Consider the following 17094-nt stretch of genomic DNA (forward strand, 5'->3'; position numbering starts at 1 on the left):
GGATATCACATGCCTTCAGCTCAAGAAACAACAGAAATCATGGTGATTTGGGGGAGATGTTTACAGAGAAGTGACATGTCAAGATTTATGAGGGTCTGGAAGTGGTTTCGTTCATGAGATATTGTTTTTGTTCAGTTGGCATACGGATAGTGTTGAAAAGCAGATGGTTTTGTAACCTCCAGCTCATCTTTCTTGCACCTCTCTAAGAGACCCTGAGAAATCCAATGTGTCAGCTCCTCTTTTCTCTACCTCTTTGAAAGAACCCTATGAATCCAGAGTGTGAAAACTGAAACCTCTGATGCGACATTTCTCCTAGAAAGCCTACCAGACTATTTCTCAACATCTCCAGAGTGAACTGCTTCTGAAAAGATCCCAGTGACCAGTCTCTGTACACCTGGAAGCCAGACCAAAAGAGACAACTGACATCCTTCCATATCTTCTCTTTTTTAGTTCAAGAATTAGCAACTATTTGGCCGAAGTATTCCTTTTATGTAAACGACCTCTGCAGAGAGAATTTTTTTTTTTAACCTGCGTGTGTGTGTTGGTGGGGGTGGTGGGGCGGGGAGAGAAGGGGGGTATTTGAAAAGGAACCTTTCGTATTTCAATCTGTGTGTTAATGCTTTGCTTCATTACTGGTTAAGTTTTGTTTTATAATCTGATAATTTTGTTGTTTATTCAAGAAACCTGGTTGGTGTATTTTATTCTGGGATAAAGAGTAGAGTATATGATTGACCCTATCAGTAACTGGGTAAACATTTAAAATACATGTAACCTGTGGAGAAGTGGAACTAGAAAAGGCAGTGCACTCCTCCCAGTCATAACAGCTACCAGTCGTAACAGCTACCAGTGCCAGGTACAGTTGAATTTAATTTATTTTTTATCTACACATGTTCCTACTCACATTTAGTTTAAAAGCTATTCATTTACAAAGAATTGGTCTAATGGCAATAATGATCTCCAGAGTGAAAGTGTAGCACAATTTTGACCTTGCACTAAGTTTAAACTGGTCCTCAAACCACCCTGCCATGCCTTGTTCGTTATTGTCCAGTGAAAGTGAGCCACCCACTGGGCTAGTACATAAATGGACCACTTGACATGGTATTAAGTCAAACAAATCATGCTCAACCCCACGTTTAATCCTGAGTTAGCTGAACTGGCATTAGAGGCCTAGCAATTGACAACAGTTCCCCTGGGCTAAGAAGAAAAGAAATCTGGCAAGATCATTAGTAACTCTTGCTGGAAGTGTGCGTGTGTACATGTGTGTGTATTTGTGTGGACAGTGAGAGAAAGAAGATTTTATTTACTAAGCTGCTGTCTGCTAGGATTTACAGCCAGAACTTGCATGGTTAATTGGGCAAGATTTTATAGTAACTAGTACCCACTGGATAAATCTTCCAATACTGCAACTTTTCAAGTGTAGCCACACATAACCTGCCCACATTGAGTTCCACCTGCCCATGAACCCCATCCTTGTTGACCTACACTTAACATGTTAAATTTTCAATCCTAATCTTTAAATCCCTCCATGGTCTGACCCTGCCCTCTAATCTGGAACCTCCTCCAGCCCCTCGAGTCTTCTAACTGGCCTTTTGTGCGCCCCACCAACTGTTTCCTGAACATTGATGGCAGGGCCTTCAGTTGCCTTTGCCCTACTCTCTGGAACTTCTTCCCTAAACCCCTCTGCCTCTCTACTTCTCTCTCCCCTGTCAGAAACTTCCAAATTCCATCTTTTTGGCTAGCTTTCAGTCATACTCCTAATAGCCACCCAAGTAGAAAGATTCCTGGCAAATGCTGGAAACACTGAATCAAGTTAGACAAGAACAGAAAATATTAATATTTCAGCTATAGCCCCTGGCTGACTACCTCAGTGTTTCCAGCATTTTCTGTTTTCCCCTCCAGATTTCCAGCATCTGCAGAATTGTTTTTTTGTTGAAAAAGTCATTAACAGTCACAAAATATATAGTAGTGTTGATGCCCTGTGAACCAGAATCACAGTGAAACTGCATCACTAATGTCAAGATCTCAAGAGGAGGGTCCAAAGAAAACTTACTAGAATGGTACCAGGGTTTGTTGGACTTCAGTTATATACGCTATGGGGTGAATGGCCTTCTGTGCTGTTTCATTATGTATATTCAAGACCTGCAGTTATTACTTTTCAAATATGAAAAACTTCTAAATGTACAATGCAAAATGTTACATTGCTATTTGCTAGCAATGGGTTCATCTAATATTGAAGCTTGGTCAATCCCTATCTCCATACATTCCATCATGCAGTCTATTAACTTTTGAGTTTAGTGACACTTGGCTACATTTGTCAATGAAAATCAATACTGCTCCCAGCTCTTTGAAGCAGCTCCAGTGACTGGAACAAGGCTGTGAACAGTTTTGCGAGATCAGGAAGTCCCATCGCAAAATTTCACTCCCTAGTGCAGCATCAGGTGTATAAGGTACAGTTGGGGAAGGGGAGAAGGATTCTGCCATAAATTGGAAGGGGAGGGTGCTCCCAGTTGTCACTGTTGTAACATAGGAAACAGCAGCCAATTTGCACTCACAACATTGTGATAATGACCAAATAATCTATTTTATTGATGTTGCTTGAGAACTCTCCTGCTCTTCAAATAATGCCATGGAATTTTATGTACAGCCATACAGGGTCTTGGTTTAAGATTTCATCCGAAAGCTGGCACCTCTGAGTGCAGCACTCCTTCAATACTGCACTGAGTGTCAGCCGAGGATATGTGCTCAAGTCTTTGGAGTGGGACTTTTTAACCAATAGCTCAGGCTATTGTTGTTCTCAGTTTTGAGGCCATGTGAACTTTTTTTTAAAGTTATTGGTCAGTTTTTGCTACCTTTCCAGGTTGCCACATGACTATTTCTAATGTTACAGTTTTGGTTATTTGTGAGCCTAGCCTATGTTACATACACATTGATTTTATTCAAACAACCTAATTACATAAAATATATAGCATAGAAATAGGCCATTTGGCTCAACCACTCTATGATCCACTTGAGCCTCCTCCCAGCCTTCCTCCTCCAACATTATCAGCATAACCCTCAATTCCCTTCTCCCTCATATGCATTTAAGGGGAAGCTAGATAAACATCTATACTATTTGCCTCAACTATTTCCTAGGTTAGCGAGTTCCACGCTCTCACCACTCGGTGTAAAAGAAGTTTCTTCTGAATTTCCTATCTGATATCTGGGTGACTATCTTTTATTTAATGGCCTCTAGTTTTTCTCTTCCCCACAAATGAAAACACTGTCTTTCATACTTTTAAAGACCTCTAATAGGTTACCCATCAGCCTCCTCTTACTGAGAAAAAAAAAAGAGACCTAACTTATACATCTTTTCTTGATAGCTGTTAACTTCCAAGTTGTATCATCCTTGCCTGTCCTTCTACATTCTGTTGATAACTCTATACAGTATTCCAAATGTGGTCCAACCAAGGCTCAATACAAGTTTAGCATAACTTCTCTACTTTTCAATTCTATCCATCTAGATATAAACCCTAGCACTTGGTTGTTTTTTTTATTAAATGGCCTTATTAACCTGGGTTGTTACTTTTCATGATTTGTGTATTTGTGCTTCCAAATCCCTTTTCTCCTCTACCACATTTAGATTTTTTTTCCTAACATGTGACCACCTTAGTTTTCCTACTGAAATGCAATTGCAAAAGTGAGAGTTTGCCAGGAAACAGTGGGCGAGGAGCAGGCCATAAAGAGCCTGGGAGTGAGCAAGCTTTCACTGGGAAACAGCGAGAGGAGCCTGGCATAAAGAGCCCGGGGGTGGCGGGCACACGAGAGTTCACCAGGAAACAGCGAGAGGGGAGCGAGTCTAGCTGCTGCCGCCACCACCAGACTGTCAGCATTCAGAAAAAAAATTCGAGGCATGACATCATAAGGAAGCAGGTAGGTGACTGGCTGGGTATGATTTCACAGCTACAAACAGAGCGGGGGGGGGTGGGGAAGAGAGCGCGGCAAGGCACAGGGAACTAGTGGGTAAGTATCTGGTGTGTATTTTCTTTTTTTTTTGCCCCCACTGATTTTTATTTATTCCTCTAACATTTAAGTCTATCTACTAAGTAGAATCTAAAATACCAGTAGTCAGTAGGTGGTTACTCATTCGTTCATTCTATTTATAACCATTTTGTGTTTATTTAACTTGCAATTTTAGTGCAGTGAATAAATAATTTGAGGCATGGCAGGGCTGCTCACACCTTTTGAATGTACTTCCTGTGCCATGTGGAGACTCCTGGGCCCTACCCAGGTCCTGGAAAACTGCATGTGCAGAAAGTGCCACCAAATGCAAAAAACTCGAGTGCCGAATCTTGGAATTCGAGGAGCAGCTGGTGTCACTGAGGTGCATTCACGAGGATGAGATACGTTAATAGCACATTTCAGGAGGTGGTCACCCCACAGCTTAAGAGAGCACAGACAGACAAGAAGGACAAGGCAGTTAGTGCAGGAGTCCCCGGAGAGCATCCCATTTTCTAACTGCTATTCAGTTCGGAGTATCAACGGGAGAGAGGGTTCCTCTGGAGAGAGTGCGGGAGTCATAACCAGAGCATCATGGATGGCTCAGCTGTGCAGGGGAGGAAGGGAGATAAGACAGGACAGCAATGGTGGTAGGGTATTCTGGTAGGAGAACTGACAGGTGTTTCTATGGTCAGACGTTGCCTCCCTGGTGCAAGCGTCATGGATATCACCAAGCGGCTACGGAGCATTCTGGAGGGTATGGGTGCATAGCCAGATGTCATGGTCCACATCTGTACCAACAATAAAGGTAGAAAAAGGGATGAGGTTCTGCAGGCTGAGTTTAGGGAGTTAGGAAAGAGATTATCAAGCAGGACCTCAAACGGTAGTAATCTCTGGATTACTCCCTAGGCCACATCCTAGCGACTGCAGAAATAGGAGAATACACAAGATGAATGCATGGCTGGAGAGATGGTGCAGGAAGGATGACTTCAAATTTCTGGGACATTGGGACCGGTTCTGGGGAAGGTGGGACCTGTACAAGCCAGATGGTTGACAACGGAACAGGACTGCGATGATATCCTTGCAGGAAGGTTTGCTCGTGCTGTTGAGTTGGTTTAAACTAGATTGGCAAGGGGATGGGAAACTGAGAGCAGTTTCAGATGGGACAAATTGAGAGCAGGGAGCGGGAGGCAGAAAATTAGCGAGTGACTCTGAAAGACAGAAGAGGCAAAAGTTAAAAAGTGTACTGCACAGGAATTTGGCAGTGTTAAAATGTATTTATTTAAATACAAGGAGTATAGCAAACGAAGCCGATGAGCTGAGGGCACAGATAGACGCTTGGCAGCAAGACATCATTGCTATAATGGAAACTTGGCTTAGAGGGGCAAAAATGGCAGCTCGACATCCTTAGATATAGTTTTCAGGCAGGATAGAGAGGGAGTTAAAAAAATGAGGGAGTGTAGTATTATTGGCTAAAGAATCAATTCCAGCCGTGAAGAGGGATGATATGCTAAATGAATCATCAAATGAGGCCATATGGGTTGAACTCAGAAATAAAAAAGGGGCAGCCACACTATTAGGAGTGTACTATAGACCCCCAAATAGTGAGAGGCATATCGAAGAACAAATATGTAGGCAAATTTCTGAGTGCAAAAACAACAGGGCAATAAGAGTTGGGGATTTCAAGTACCCTAATATCAACTGGGATAATAACAGTGTAAAGGGCACAGTGGGCACAAAATTATTGAACTGCATTCAAGAGAATATTTTCAGCCAGCACTTAACAAGCCCAACGAGAGGGGATGCAATCAGTCTTAGGAAATGAAGCAGGGCAAGTGGATGAAGTAGCAGTGGGTGACCATTTTGGAGATAGTGACCATAATACAGTTAGATTTAGCATTATTATGGAAAAGGACAAAGATAGAACAGAAGTAAAAGTTCTAAATTGAGGGAAGAAATAAGTTACGAAGCTGAGAGGTGATATGGCAAAAGTGCACAGGATGCAGCTACTTGAAGGAAAATCAGTGGCAAACCTGTGGGAGGCATTCAAAAGTGAGATTCTTCGGGCACGGTGTAGACATGTCCCCACAAAGAAAAAAGGTAGCACTGCCAAATTTAGAGCCCCCTGGTTATCTAGAAGCATACAGGGCAAGATAAAGCAGAAAAAGAAAGCTTATGACGGTCACAAAAAAAACTTAGTACTTAGAAAGCCTAGAAGAATATAGAAAGTGCAGGGGTGAAGTAAAAATGAAAATTAGGAAAGCAAAGAAAGGATATGAAAAAATATTGGCAGGTAAAAATCAAGGAAAACCCAAAGATGTTTTATCAGTACATCAAGAGCAAGAGGATAACTCAGGAAAGGGTAGGCCTATCAGAGAGGTACAAGGTAACAAGCGTGGATGCAGAAGTTGTGGGCAGGGTTCTTAATTAGTACTTTGTCATTCTTCACAAAGGAAAGGGATGATGCAGACATTGTAGTTAAAGAGGAGTGTGAAATATTAGATACAATAAGCATGAGAAAGGAGTTCTACAGGGTCTGAAAGTGGATAAATCACCAGGGTCAGATGGATTGTATCCCAGGTTGTTAAAGGAAGCCAGGGAGGAAAGAGCAGATGCTCTGAGGATTATTTTCAAATCCTCACTAGATACAGGCAAAATACCAGAAGTTTGGAGGTCTGCAAATGTACCATTGTTTAAAAAGGGTGCAAGGGACAGGCCAAATAATTATAGGCCAGTCAGTCTGACCTCTGTGATGGGCAAATTATTAGAATAAATTCTGAGAGATAGGATAAACTGTCACTTAGAAAGGCACGGATTAATCAGGATAGTCAGCACGAATTTGTTAAGGGAAGGCACTGTCTTAATAACTTAATTGAATTTTATGAGGAAGTAACAAGGAGGATTAATGAGGGTAGTGCAGTGGATGTTATCGACATGGATTTTAGTAAAGCATTTGACAAGGTCCCACATGGCAGGCTGGTAAGAAAAGGAAAAGCCCATGTGATACAGGAAAATGTGGCAGGTTGGATCCAAAACTGGCTCAGTGACAGGAAACAAAGGGTAGTGGTTGATGGATGTTTTTGCAAATGGAAAGCGGTTTCCTGTGACGTTCCAGAGGACTCCATGTTGGATCCCTTGCTTTTTGTGGTATATTTTAATGATTTGGACTTAAATGTGGGAGGCATGAAATTTGCAGATGACACAAAAATTGGCCGTGTAGTTGATAGTGAAGAGGATAGCTGCAGACTCCAGAATGATATCAATGGTTGAATGGGCGGATAAGTGGCAAATGAAATTCAATCTGGAGAAATGTGAAGTAATGCATTTTAGGAGGGCAAACAAAGCAAGGGAATACACAATAAACGGGAGGATATTGAGATGGATAGAGGAAGCGAGAGACCTTGGAGTGCATATCCACAGGTCCCTGAAAGTGGCAGGAGAGGTAGATAGAGTGGTGAAGAAGGCATATGGAATGCTTTCTTTTATTGGCTGAGGTATAGAATACAAAAGCAGGGATGTGATGCTGGAACTGTATAAAAACGCTGGTTAGGCCACAGCTGGAGTATTACGTACAGTTCTGGTCACCACATTACAGGAAGGACATAATTGCTCTGGAGAGAGTACAGAGGAGATTTACAAGAATATTGCCAGGGCTGGAAAATTGCAGCTATGAGGAAAGATTGGATCTGCTAGCGTTGTTTTCCTTAGAACAGAGGAGGCTGAGGGGTGACTTAATAGAGGTGTACAAAATTATGAGGGGCCTAAATAGAGTAGACAAGAATGACCTGTTTCCCCTAGCAGAGAGATCAATTACTAGGGGGCACAGATTTAAGTGATTGGTAGAAGGATTAAAAGGGACATGAGGGAAAACATTTTTACCCAGAGGGTGGTGGGTGGCTGGAATTCACTGCCCAGACCGATGGTGGAGGCAGAAACCCTGAACTCATTTAAAACCTTCCATTACCTGGACCTGTACCTGCACCTAAAGTGCTGTAACCTGCAAGGCTACGGATCAGGTGCTGGAAGGTGGCATTAGAAGGGCAGCTAGTTTTTTCAGCCAGTGCGGACACGATGGGCTGAATGGCCTCTTCTGTGCCGTAACGTTTCTATGGTTCTACCTCACACATGTTGAAATTCATTTGCCAATTATATGCCCAATAACTCAAAACTACAAATTTGCGTCTCAGGATATATTAAAAAAGGATGATGATTTGTAGTACAGACAGTTGAAATTAGTTAATATTTATAAAATGAGAAAAACTGCTGGAGTTTGCTTTAACAGCAAAAATCTAAAGTCATTTGACCCTCTGGTTGGCTGCTGTTCCTTTCTCTTGCTAATGTATATAGCAGTGTTACACAATTGAATGGATTGTAGCCGAGTCTTGCAGCGATTTGAGACATCTTTCTGACATCAACTGAATTTAGAAAATCGCAGCACATTTTACAAAAGCGAACTTGCTGAGTCATGAAATGTGGCAATCCTAATGAGATGGTTGTGATGGCAACTCGATTGCTGTGTACTTTTAAAGACACATCACTGTAATGAAAATGTGATTGTTTTTCATTAAGTGTACTGAGGCAGTAAAAATGCATTTTGGTTAAATTAATAATTGTGAATAAGGCTCACTGGTATAAATCTTAAAAAATAGTGCAACTATACTGTACATTATCCCTGGCATTCGGGCCCTTAAATATTGAAATTCTCCCTTTCCCCAGGTTATATTAACCAAGTAGAAACATGATTACACTCCTAAGCTTTCAAATAGAGTTTTATACTTTCCGTGTCATGCTTCCAAACACCAGAGGATTCAACCGTCCTGAAAAGCCACAGCTGCCACTTATACAAACAACCAGCTTTTGGTCTTTTCACACACACATACACTTCACTAAGTGTCCTCTGGCTCAAGGGGTCTTGTTGGCTCATTATGCAATATGAATGAATCTGTTGGAAAACAATCCAAGAGGCAGGCTCTCAGATAGCAAGATAGGCCACGCTTGAATTACTGAGAACAGTTCTGGTCTCTATATTTTATAAAAAGGATAGAGGCACTGGAGAAGGTGCAAAAAGGATTTACGAGAACTGAGAGGTTATACCCATCAAGGAAGATTGAACAGGCTCTGGCTCTTTTCTCTAGCAAATAGAAGACGGAGAGGTGAACTAGATTAGATTAGAGATACAGCACTGAAACAGGCCCTTCGGCCCACCGAGTCTGTGCCGAACATCAACCACCCATTTATACTAATCCTACACTAATCCCATATTCCTACCAAACATCCCCACCTGTCCCTATATTTCCCTACCACCTACCTATACTAGTGACAATTTATAGTGGCCAATTTACCTATCAACCTGCAAGTCTTTTTGGCTTGTGGGAGGAAACCGGAGCACCCGGAGAAAACCCACGCAAACACAGGGAGAACTTGCAAACTCCACACAGGCAGTACCCGGAATCGAACCCAGGTCCCTGGAGCTGTGAGGCTGCAGTGCTAACCACTGCGCCACTGTGCCGCCCTTCTAATAGAGGTCTTCAGGATTATGAAAGGGTTTTATAAGGTAGATGTAGAGAAGACATATCCACGTGTGGGCAAATCCAGAACTAGGGGGTGTAAATGTAAGATTGTGACTAATAAATTCCAATAGGGAATTCAGACAGAAATTTCTTTCCCCAGAAAAGTGGTTAGAACGTGAAACTCGCCATCACATGGAGTATTTGAGGCGAACAGCATAGATGCGTTCAAGGGACAAGCTAGATAAGCACATGAGGGAGAAAAGAATACAAAGATGTTGATGGGGTTAGATAAAGAGGGGTGAAGCGAGACCTGCATGGAGTATAACACCGCATAAACCAGTTGGGCTGAATGGTTTGTTTCTGTGCTGCTAATACTTTGCAGGAACCTGGTCTTCTCATGACCCCGGAAAGCAATACATTCACTCTTTGAATCTTGATCTTTGTAGCTCCAGAGTTTCAATAAATTATTATATCTGCACACTTTTGTTTCCTAAGCACATTTGGCTATATTAACAAGTAAAAATGTTGACTGTTCATTGCAGAAAGCAATGATGGAGTAAGAATACTATGGAGCATCCTCCTCTGTCTCAGGTCAGCCGAGAATAATCTGGTCTATGACATATAACTAGATGCAGTTCCTACCAGCATAAGCACCATTCCCAGATACAGAACCAGTTTTGTAGACAGAGCAATAAGATGAATGGGTTGGGGCTGGGAGGGATAGGACAAACATCAAAAATAATTTGACACCCGGTGCCTGCCAAGAGGTTCAAGTCCAGTTATACTGGACCATCCATGTGCATCCAAATAAAAACACATTTACTATTGGATCTTCTCAGCAACAATACTACCCTACCCAATGAACTGAAATAAACTTTAAACTGACAGCAAGCAGGCAGTTGAGAAAATAATTTCAGTAAACTGTAGATGGTCCACTTAACATCTGTTAAAAATTTAGCTCGAGTACAATAGCCTTGGAGGGAGATGACCCTTATTTGATTTATAAGTTCAGGTTTTCTGTCCATGCTATTATTTTACTCAGAGCAACTCTAAACATATGGCTAACAATGATCATTTGGCTGATGATTTAAAAATATATGAGCTCAGTTGTTTCTCCATGCTGATTCCATCTAAAGTCTATTTAAAACAGAGTGTCACAAAAACATGTCAAATTATGATTTTAATTTATCGGCTGGAAACCTGAATTGAATTTCTTTTTTAAAAAAGGGGACTCTATGCTTGCAGCTAAAGATGGCTACCCCAATTTGCGTCACTGTACTTCCAACATTCTAATGCATGCAGATGGAAACAGTATGTCTGCACAGACCCATCAAGGACAATGACCTGGGGAATCCAAGTGAATCACTTATCCTGTTCCCATTAGTAAGGCATCAAGGCCATATGTGAATATCCAACTAATGGAGATGAACCACTCAAACCTAATCACTTGAACAATGAGACCTTAGCTGTGAGAAGCCAATTCCTAGACATGGACTAATTAAGTTGCAAGAGGGAATACACACTAGTAACCACTATGCTTGAGTCACTGGGTGACAGTCATGTAACATGTCCACCCTGCATGTGCTTAAGCTGGTGTTTTCTCTGCAGTAGAGAAACAAGCAGCTAGACGCTGACGAGAAGACCCAAGTGGGGTCCCTCCTTCCTCCCTCTCCCTCCAACCCACCTTGTAAGCTTTGAACCCTGTTTGCTAACTATGACAACTCAGGGACACCCCTGCTGCAGACAGAGACTCCTTGAAGGAAAATCAGCCGCACTACTGTCTCCAGGAGAACCATCGAATCAGCCGTCCACATCTTCAAATCAAAAGCCTCAAGAACAGTAAAAGGAAAGTTGCAAGACCACCAAATTCAGCCTGAAGCCAGCCAAGTCACCAACCTCCAGAGACTGTATACCCCTTTTATTTCTCTAATTTGATCAATCTATCCTTCCCCACTCTGTAACCTATTTGTGTGTGCGCGCGTATTTGCGCGTATTTGCGCGTATGAGTTGGAGCCTATTTTATTATTTTTACTTAGATCGGTTTAAGTACAATAAAGCGAACATCTTTCTTTGTTAAACTCAAAAAAAACCTGTCCAATTGGTTCTTTTTATGATTACGGCTTGTATACAGTTAAACACTCACTAAATTGGCAAGTATATCCTTCAAAAAGAAGGTTCATCAAACTAATTCATGGGATGGAGGGATTGTCCTATGAGGAAAGATTAAATAGACTGGGCCTTTAGTCTCTGAAGTTTAGAAGACCGAGAGGTGATCTCATGCGAATGTACAAAATTCTTGCAGGGCTCGACCGAGTTGATGCAGGAAGGATGTTTCCCCTGGCTGGAGAGTCCAGAACCAGGGGACACAGTCTCAGAATAAGGGGCAGGAATAAGGGGTAGGACTGAGATGAGGAGGAAACTCTTCACTCAAAGGGTGGTGAATCTTTGGAATTCTCTGCTCTAGAGGGCTGTGGAGGCTCAGTCGTTGAGTATGTTCAAGACTGAGATCGATAGATTTCTACATATTAAAAACATCAAGGGTTATGGGGGATAGTGCAGGAAAATGGTGTTAAAGCAGAAGATCAGCCATGATCTCACTGAATGGCCTACTCCTGCTATTTCTTGTGTTCCTGTGAAATAAACCTGTTACGGTCAAACAAGGAGGGGGAGAAACAGCTGAGTGTAAAACATCCCATGGTATTATTTGAAAAAGAGCAGGAGAGCGCTCTTGGTGTCCTTGTCAATATTTCTTCCCCAACCAAAACCACTAGAACAGATTAACTAGTCATTTAGCTTATTGCTGTTTTAGGACTATGTAGTTCACAAAGCAGTGATTACACTTCAAACATAATTCGAGTAGGAAGTATTTTGGGATGTACTGAGGATGTGAAAGGCACTGTATTCCCTGCTTTTCTAGCCATTTTGAAAACAGGCAGTGTAGCAGCAGCACAAAAGGCAGCTGAACACCACTTTCTTGGCTTATCTGGAATATAGCATGTGCTCAAATCTCCCCAAGTATAGCAGCACTGAAAATAAGTCAGTCTGCACAAATCATTTAATTAATTGAGCTCTTTAGAGCAAGTGTCACATCCTTAAACCAAAAAAAATACAAACCCCTCAGCACCGAAATACAGTAAAACAAAAGCCTAAAGAAAAATACAAAAACCTTTGCAAGTATCTAACCAGGTAATCCAAAATGATGAACTTTTCAGTTTGATTCTCGACTTGTGCTGAGCTGGTTTACCTTGACTAGGATGACAGTAAGCAAAATAGAAAATAACTCAACATTCCTGGGTTAAGGAAGGGGGAAAGAAAATCACCCAGGTTCGCACTCCTGATCATTTAATAGAAGTCTATGTTTATGGTGTTGTGGGGGGCGGGGGGGGCAGGATCAGGCTCAGTTCACATGCCCCTGCCTCCTTGAGTTGCAATGACCATTTGAATGAGGTACTGGGAGACCGCTGGCACCCCTGAAACCCCCATACTGCATCAATTAGTTAATATTTTCATGAGAGGAGGACAGAAAAATTGAGAAAATAACTATTACTATTTCAATTTTGCATTACTATTTCCTAGCAACAACTGCTAATTATTCATTGCCTTTAGTTTGTAGATCCAAAGTGCTTCACAGGAGTTGGCAGACAAAAAGAAAATTACACTGAGCCATATAAAGGAGATATTAGGACAGGTGACTAAAAGCTTGGTCAAAGAGGTAGGTTTAAAGGAACATCATAAAAAGGAGGAGAGGGAGATGGAAAAGGTTTAGGAGAGGTATTTCAGAACTTAGGGTCTAGACAGCTGAAAGAATGGCTGGCAATGATAGGGCACAGGAAATCGGGCACGTACAAGAGGCCAGAATTGGTGGAATGCTAGGTTTTAAATTTGAGTTCTCAGAGGGTAGTGAGGTTGGTGAGGTTACAGAGCTAAGACGAGGCAAGGCCAGGGAGGTATTTGAAGACAAGGATAATAATTTTAAAAAACTGAGGTGTTGCTGAACTCGGAGCCACTGTAGGTCTATAAGAACAGGGGCAAATGGGACGGTGCAAGTTAAATGTAGCTGATGTTCAAATTCATAGTACATTAGCATGAGCAGTATAAATGCATTTTTATAGAATAATTGCACATTGTCTTATTGTTAATTTGTTGAAGTGAAGTTCTCACCTTGAAGACAAATCCATCTGGGCAGCTGTGCTCATACTTGTAAGCTTTGTACACCACCAGGAACACTATGCAGGTAAGAAATGCCAGTGCAAAGAGAATGAGAACTGTGACCTGCAAAAAAAGAAAAGGTTTGGTATTATTTTTAAAGGAAATTACACACGTTTACAAGTGGTTCCCAATTTTATCTCAGAGAAATTATATTTTTGTAATTTACAACATAGCAGCATTGTTCCCCCTTCCTTACAGATTATTAAAATGATAAACTGGTAATAATTGGCCTTTCAGTATATTACAGAGAAAAATTAGTGCTGGTCATTCTCTTCACGTCATCCCCATCCAGATGCTGCCGTCAGTTTAGAGCCGATTTCGGTAAAACAAGCATTAGGCCCAGGACCTCAATACCAGCTTCAGGCAGGCGTCCTGGACAACTACACATGGCACCCTAACCAATATGTACGGCGCAGTTTTGGTGCGGACTGAGCATGCTGTTTTTTCACCTGAAAAACCACAATGCTTTGAAAGCAACTGTATTTGAAGGAACATTAAGCCTCTTAGTGCACAATAAATGTAGTAATTAAGTTTTGAAGTTCAAGCAGTAGCTGCAATATTATAAGTGAAACGAGAAGGGCATTTGAAAGCAGTGTAGAAAACAAATCGAGTGACTACAGATTAATACAAATGGGCATTTTTTGCAACTGCAAAGCATCACCTTTCCATTTTTCAAACAAACTAGGGCAACTGAATGCGAAACGTATACACATGGTTGAAAAGTTAGGTCCATTAGTTTCAACATCTGGGTACCAACTCTTAATTCATGTGACACAAAAACAAGAAATGCTGGATTCACTCAGCAGGTCTGGCAGCATCTGTGGAAAGAGAAGCAGAGTTAACGTTTCGGGTCAGTGACCCTTCTTCGGAACTGACAAATATTAGAAAAGTCACAGATTATAAACAAGTGAGGTGGGGGTTGGGCAAGAGATAACAAAGGAGAAGGTGCAGATTGGACCAGGCCACATAGCTGACCAAAAGGTCACAGAGCAAAGGCAAACAATATGTTAATGGTGTTTTGAAAGACAAAGCATTAGTACAGATTAGGTGTGAATATACTAAATATAGAACATCAGCAAGTGCAAACCTGAAGAAAAACAACCTGAAAAAAACAGTGGGTAAGCAAACTGAACAAACTAAGATGAAATGAAATAAATGCAAAAAATGTAAAAAGGAATGCAAAAAAAAAGGAAGAAAAAATAACTAAAAATGACTAAAAATGAAAGTAAAGTGGGGGGCTGTCATGCTCTGAAATTATTGAACTCAATGTTCAGTCCGGCAGGCTGTAGTGTGCCTAATCGGTAGATGAGATGCTGTTCCTCGAGCTTGCGTTGATGTTCACTGGAACACTGCAGCAATCCCAGGACAGAGATGTGAGCATGAGAGCAGGGGGGAGTGTTGAAATGGCAAGCAACCGGAAGCTCAGGGTCCTGCTTGCGGACTGAGCGGAGATGTTCTCTTTCCACAGATGCTGCCAGACCTGCTGAGTGAATCCAGCATTTCTTGTTTTTGTTTCAGATTTCCAGCATCCGCAGTATTTTGCTTTTATCTTAATTCATGTGACTGGTTAACAAAGCCTGTGATTAACTATTAGAAAATTTATTAATAGATCCTGCAAAACAAGAAATCATACTGACAAATATTACTGCATGGTTCAAAGTGTACAATCCAAAAAGACAAACAAATGCACAGTTCTATGTTACTGTTAGAAAATGAATGAAATTATCATTCTAGTGTTTTGCATTGCAGCTTGACATGAATTGACTGCAATTGCCTTTCAATTCATAAGTTAATTTGGATCATTCCATCATATCAGTTTAATTCATAAGTTTTAGGATTATGCCCAATTTTTATTGGTGATCTTATTTAGCAGTAAGACACTTAAAAACAGTAACAACCAAAGTGGTTCAAAGATGTCCAGTGTGACGGTTTAGATTTTAGCTAGGAATTGAACATAAGACCTAGACTCAGTGCTACTTGAGCAATGTGCACCTGAACCAAGAGGCCCAAGGATCAATAGAAATTGTCCTTCAGCCTCATCAACATTCTCAGGGAGAGGTGCTGACACCGGGCACGTCTCCACAGATTGCTCACCTAAGAAAGACTTCAAATTTCAGGCTGCCTGCCTCAGTGAAGTCCCATGGGGTTGCTGTAGCAGGTTATGAGGGTTGCCCAATTTTAAAATCGGGGCATTGCTGGATCAAATGTAGGTTAGTGACAAATAGGAGCGGGCCAAGAATAGATCCTTGGGGACTCAAGAGGTGACAGTGTAAGAGCAGAAACAGAAGCCACTGCAGAAGATTCTCTGGCTACACCTGGACAGATAGCAATGGAGCTATGCAGACAGAAGGCAGTGGGAAGTAACTGCATAGTATTGTGAATAAATGAGGTTGACTATGAGACCATGTGCTTAGCCTCAACACGGCAAGAATGCAAGAAGATGCAAGAATGGCCAGAACGTGAATGAGATGCGCACTGAATTGCACCATATTTAATCTTTCCACAGAGTGTGGCTGATTTATGGAATACCATATTAATTAAATGTGCCAGAATTAAGAAGCCTCACATCTATTAGAAATCGGTCTCCATAGAAAGGGAGCTTAAGGTGCGAAAAAATAAAAGGAAAATTGGTCTTGAGCAGAAATGTTACTGGAGAAAAGTTGTTTAAAAATATTTTAGACAGATGATTTGCACTTTTGTGATTTACTGACTGAAGGTAGGGCAGTGATGTAACCATTATCCTACTCAATGGGCAGATGAACCAAACAGTTAACATAATGTGATATACAATGTTAAACTGACAAAACGGATAGCTGTGGTTTAATTTTATAATTGAATGATATGAAGAATTCTTTAGTTACCTCAAACTCCGTTCTTTCTGCAAGTTGCTGGCATTTGAAACTCAAGTCATCACTTTTTGATTCATCTCACTTTTTGTCTCACTCTTTATAGCCTTAATGTTGTCCAGCACTAAAGGCCTTAGCCCTTCTCTTAGGCTTCTATAAAAAGAAAGCTATATGGTGTAGATGTGGGGTAAGTGATGCTTTGTGTTGATCAGACCACATTTTCTGTGGATAGTTTTAAATGGTCAGAAGCTCAAATCATTTCATCTAATAAATGTATATGCCAGTGCCAGTTAACCATGATTATGTGGGACATTCCTAGTATCAATGGACAATAGAAGGGAAATTTTTCAAACAGATACAGAAAATATATTGTATTCAGGCCTAGTTATTAGACTATACTACTGGATCGCTAGTGTATGATGCAGACATATGCCAAGTACCATTCATCGTCTAAGGAATATTGACAACTTGTATCAAAAAGGTCCCCTGCGACTGAAGAGGCAGTTGTAAAACATACACATAGTCTGACCCTGAATGCAAAATATAGTCACCGT

General features: G+C 41.3%; 1 protein-coding gene across 2 annotated transcripts in view; it reads right to left on the minus strand.

The window, feature by feature from the left end:
* The window catches only part of LOC137376245 (neuronal vesicle trafficking-associated protein 1-like), a 78690-nt gene that overhangs the window by 4897 nt on the left and 56699 nt on the right, over window positions 1–17094 (minus strand). For both annotated transcript variants that reach the window (XM_068044410.1, XM_068044420.1), the window contains exon 4: window positions 13647–13757. In XM_068044410.1, coding sequence (XP_067900511.1) covers window positions 13647–13757 — 111 coding nt within the window. The remainder of the gene's footprint in view (window positions 1–13646; window positions 13758–17094) is intronic.

Source organism: Heterodontus francisci, chromosome 1 (genome assembly GCF_036365525.1).
Source record: "Heterodontus francisci isolate sHetFra1 chromosome 1, sHetFra1.hap1, whole genome shotgun sequence".
Lineage (NCBI taxonomy): Eukaryota > Metazoa > Chordata > Chondrichthyes > Heterodontiformes > Heterodontidae > Heterodontus > Heterodontus francisci.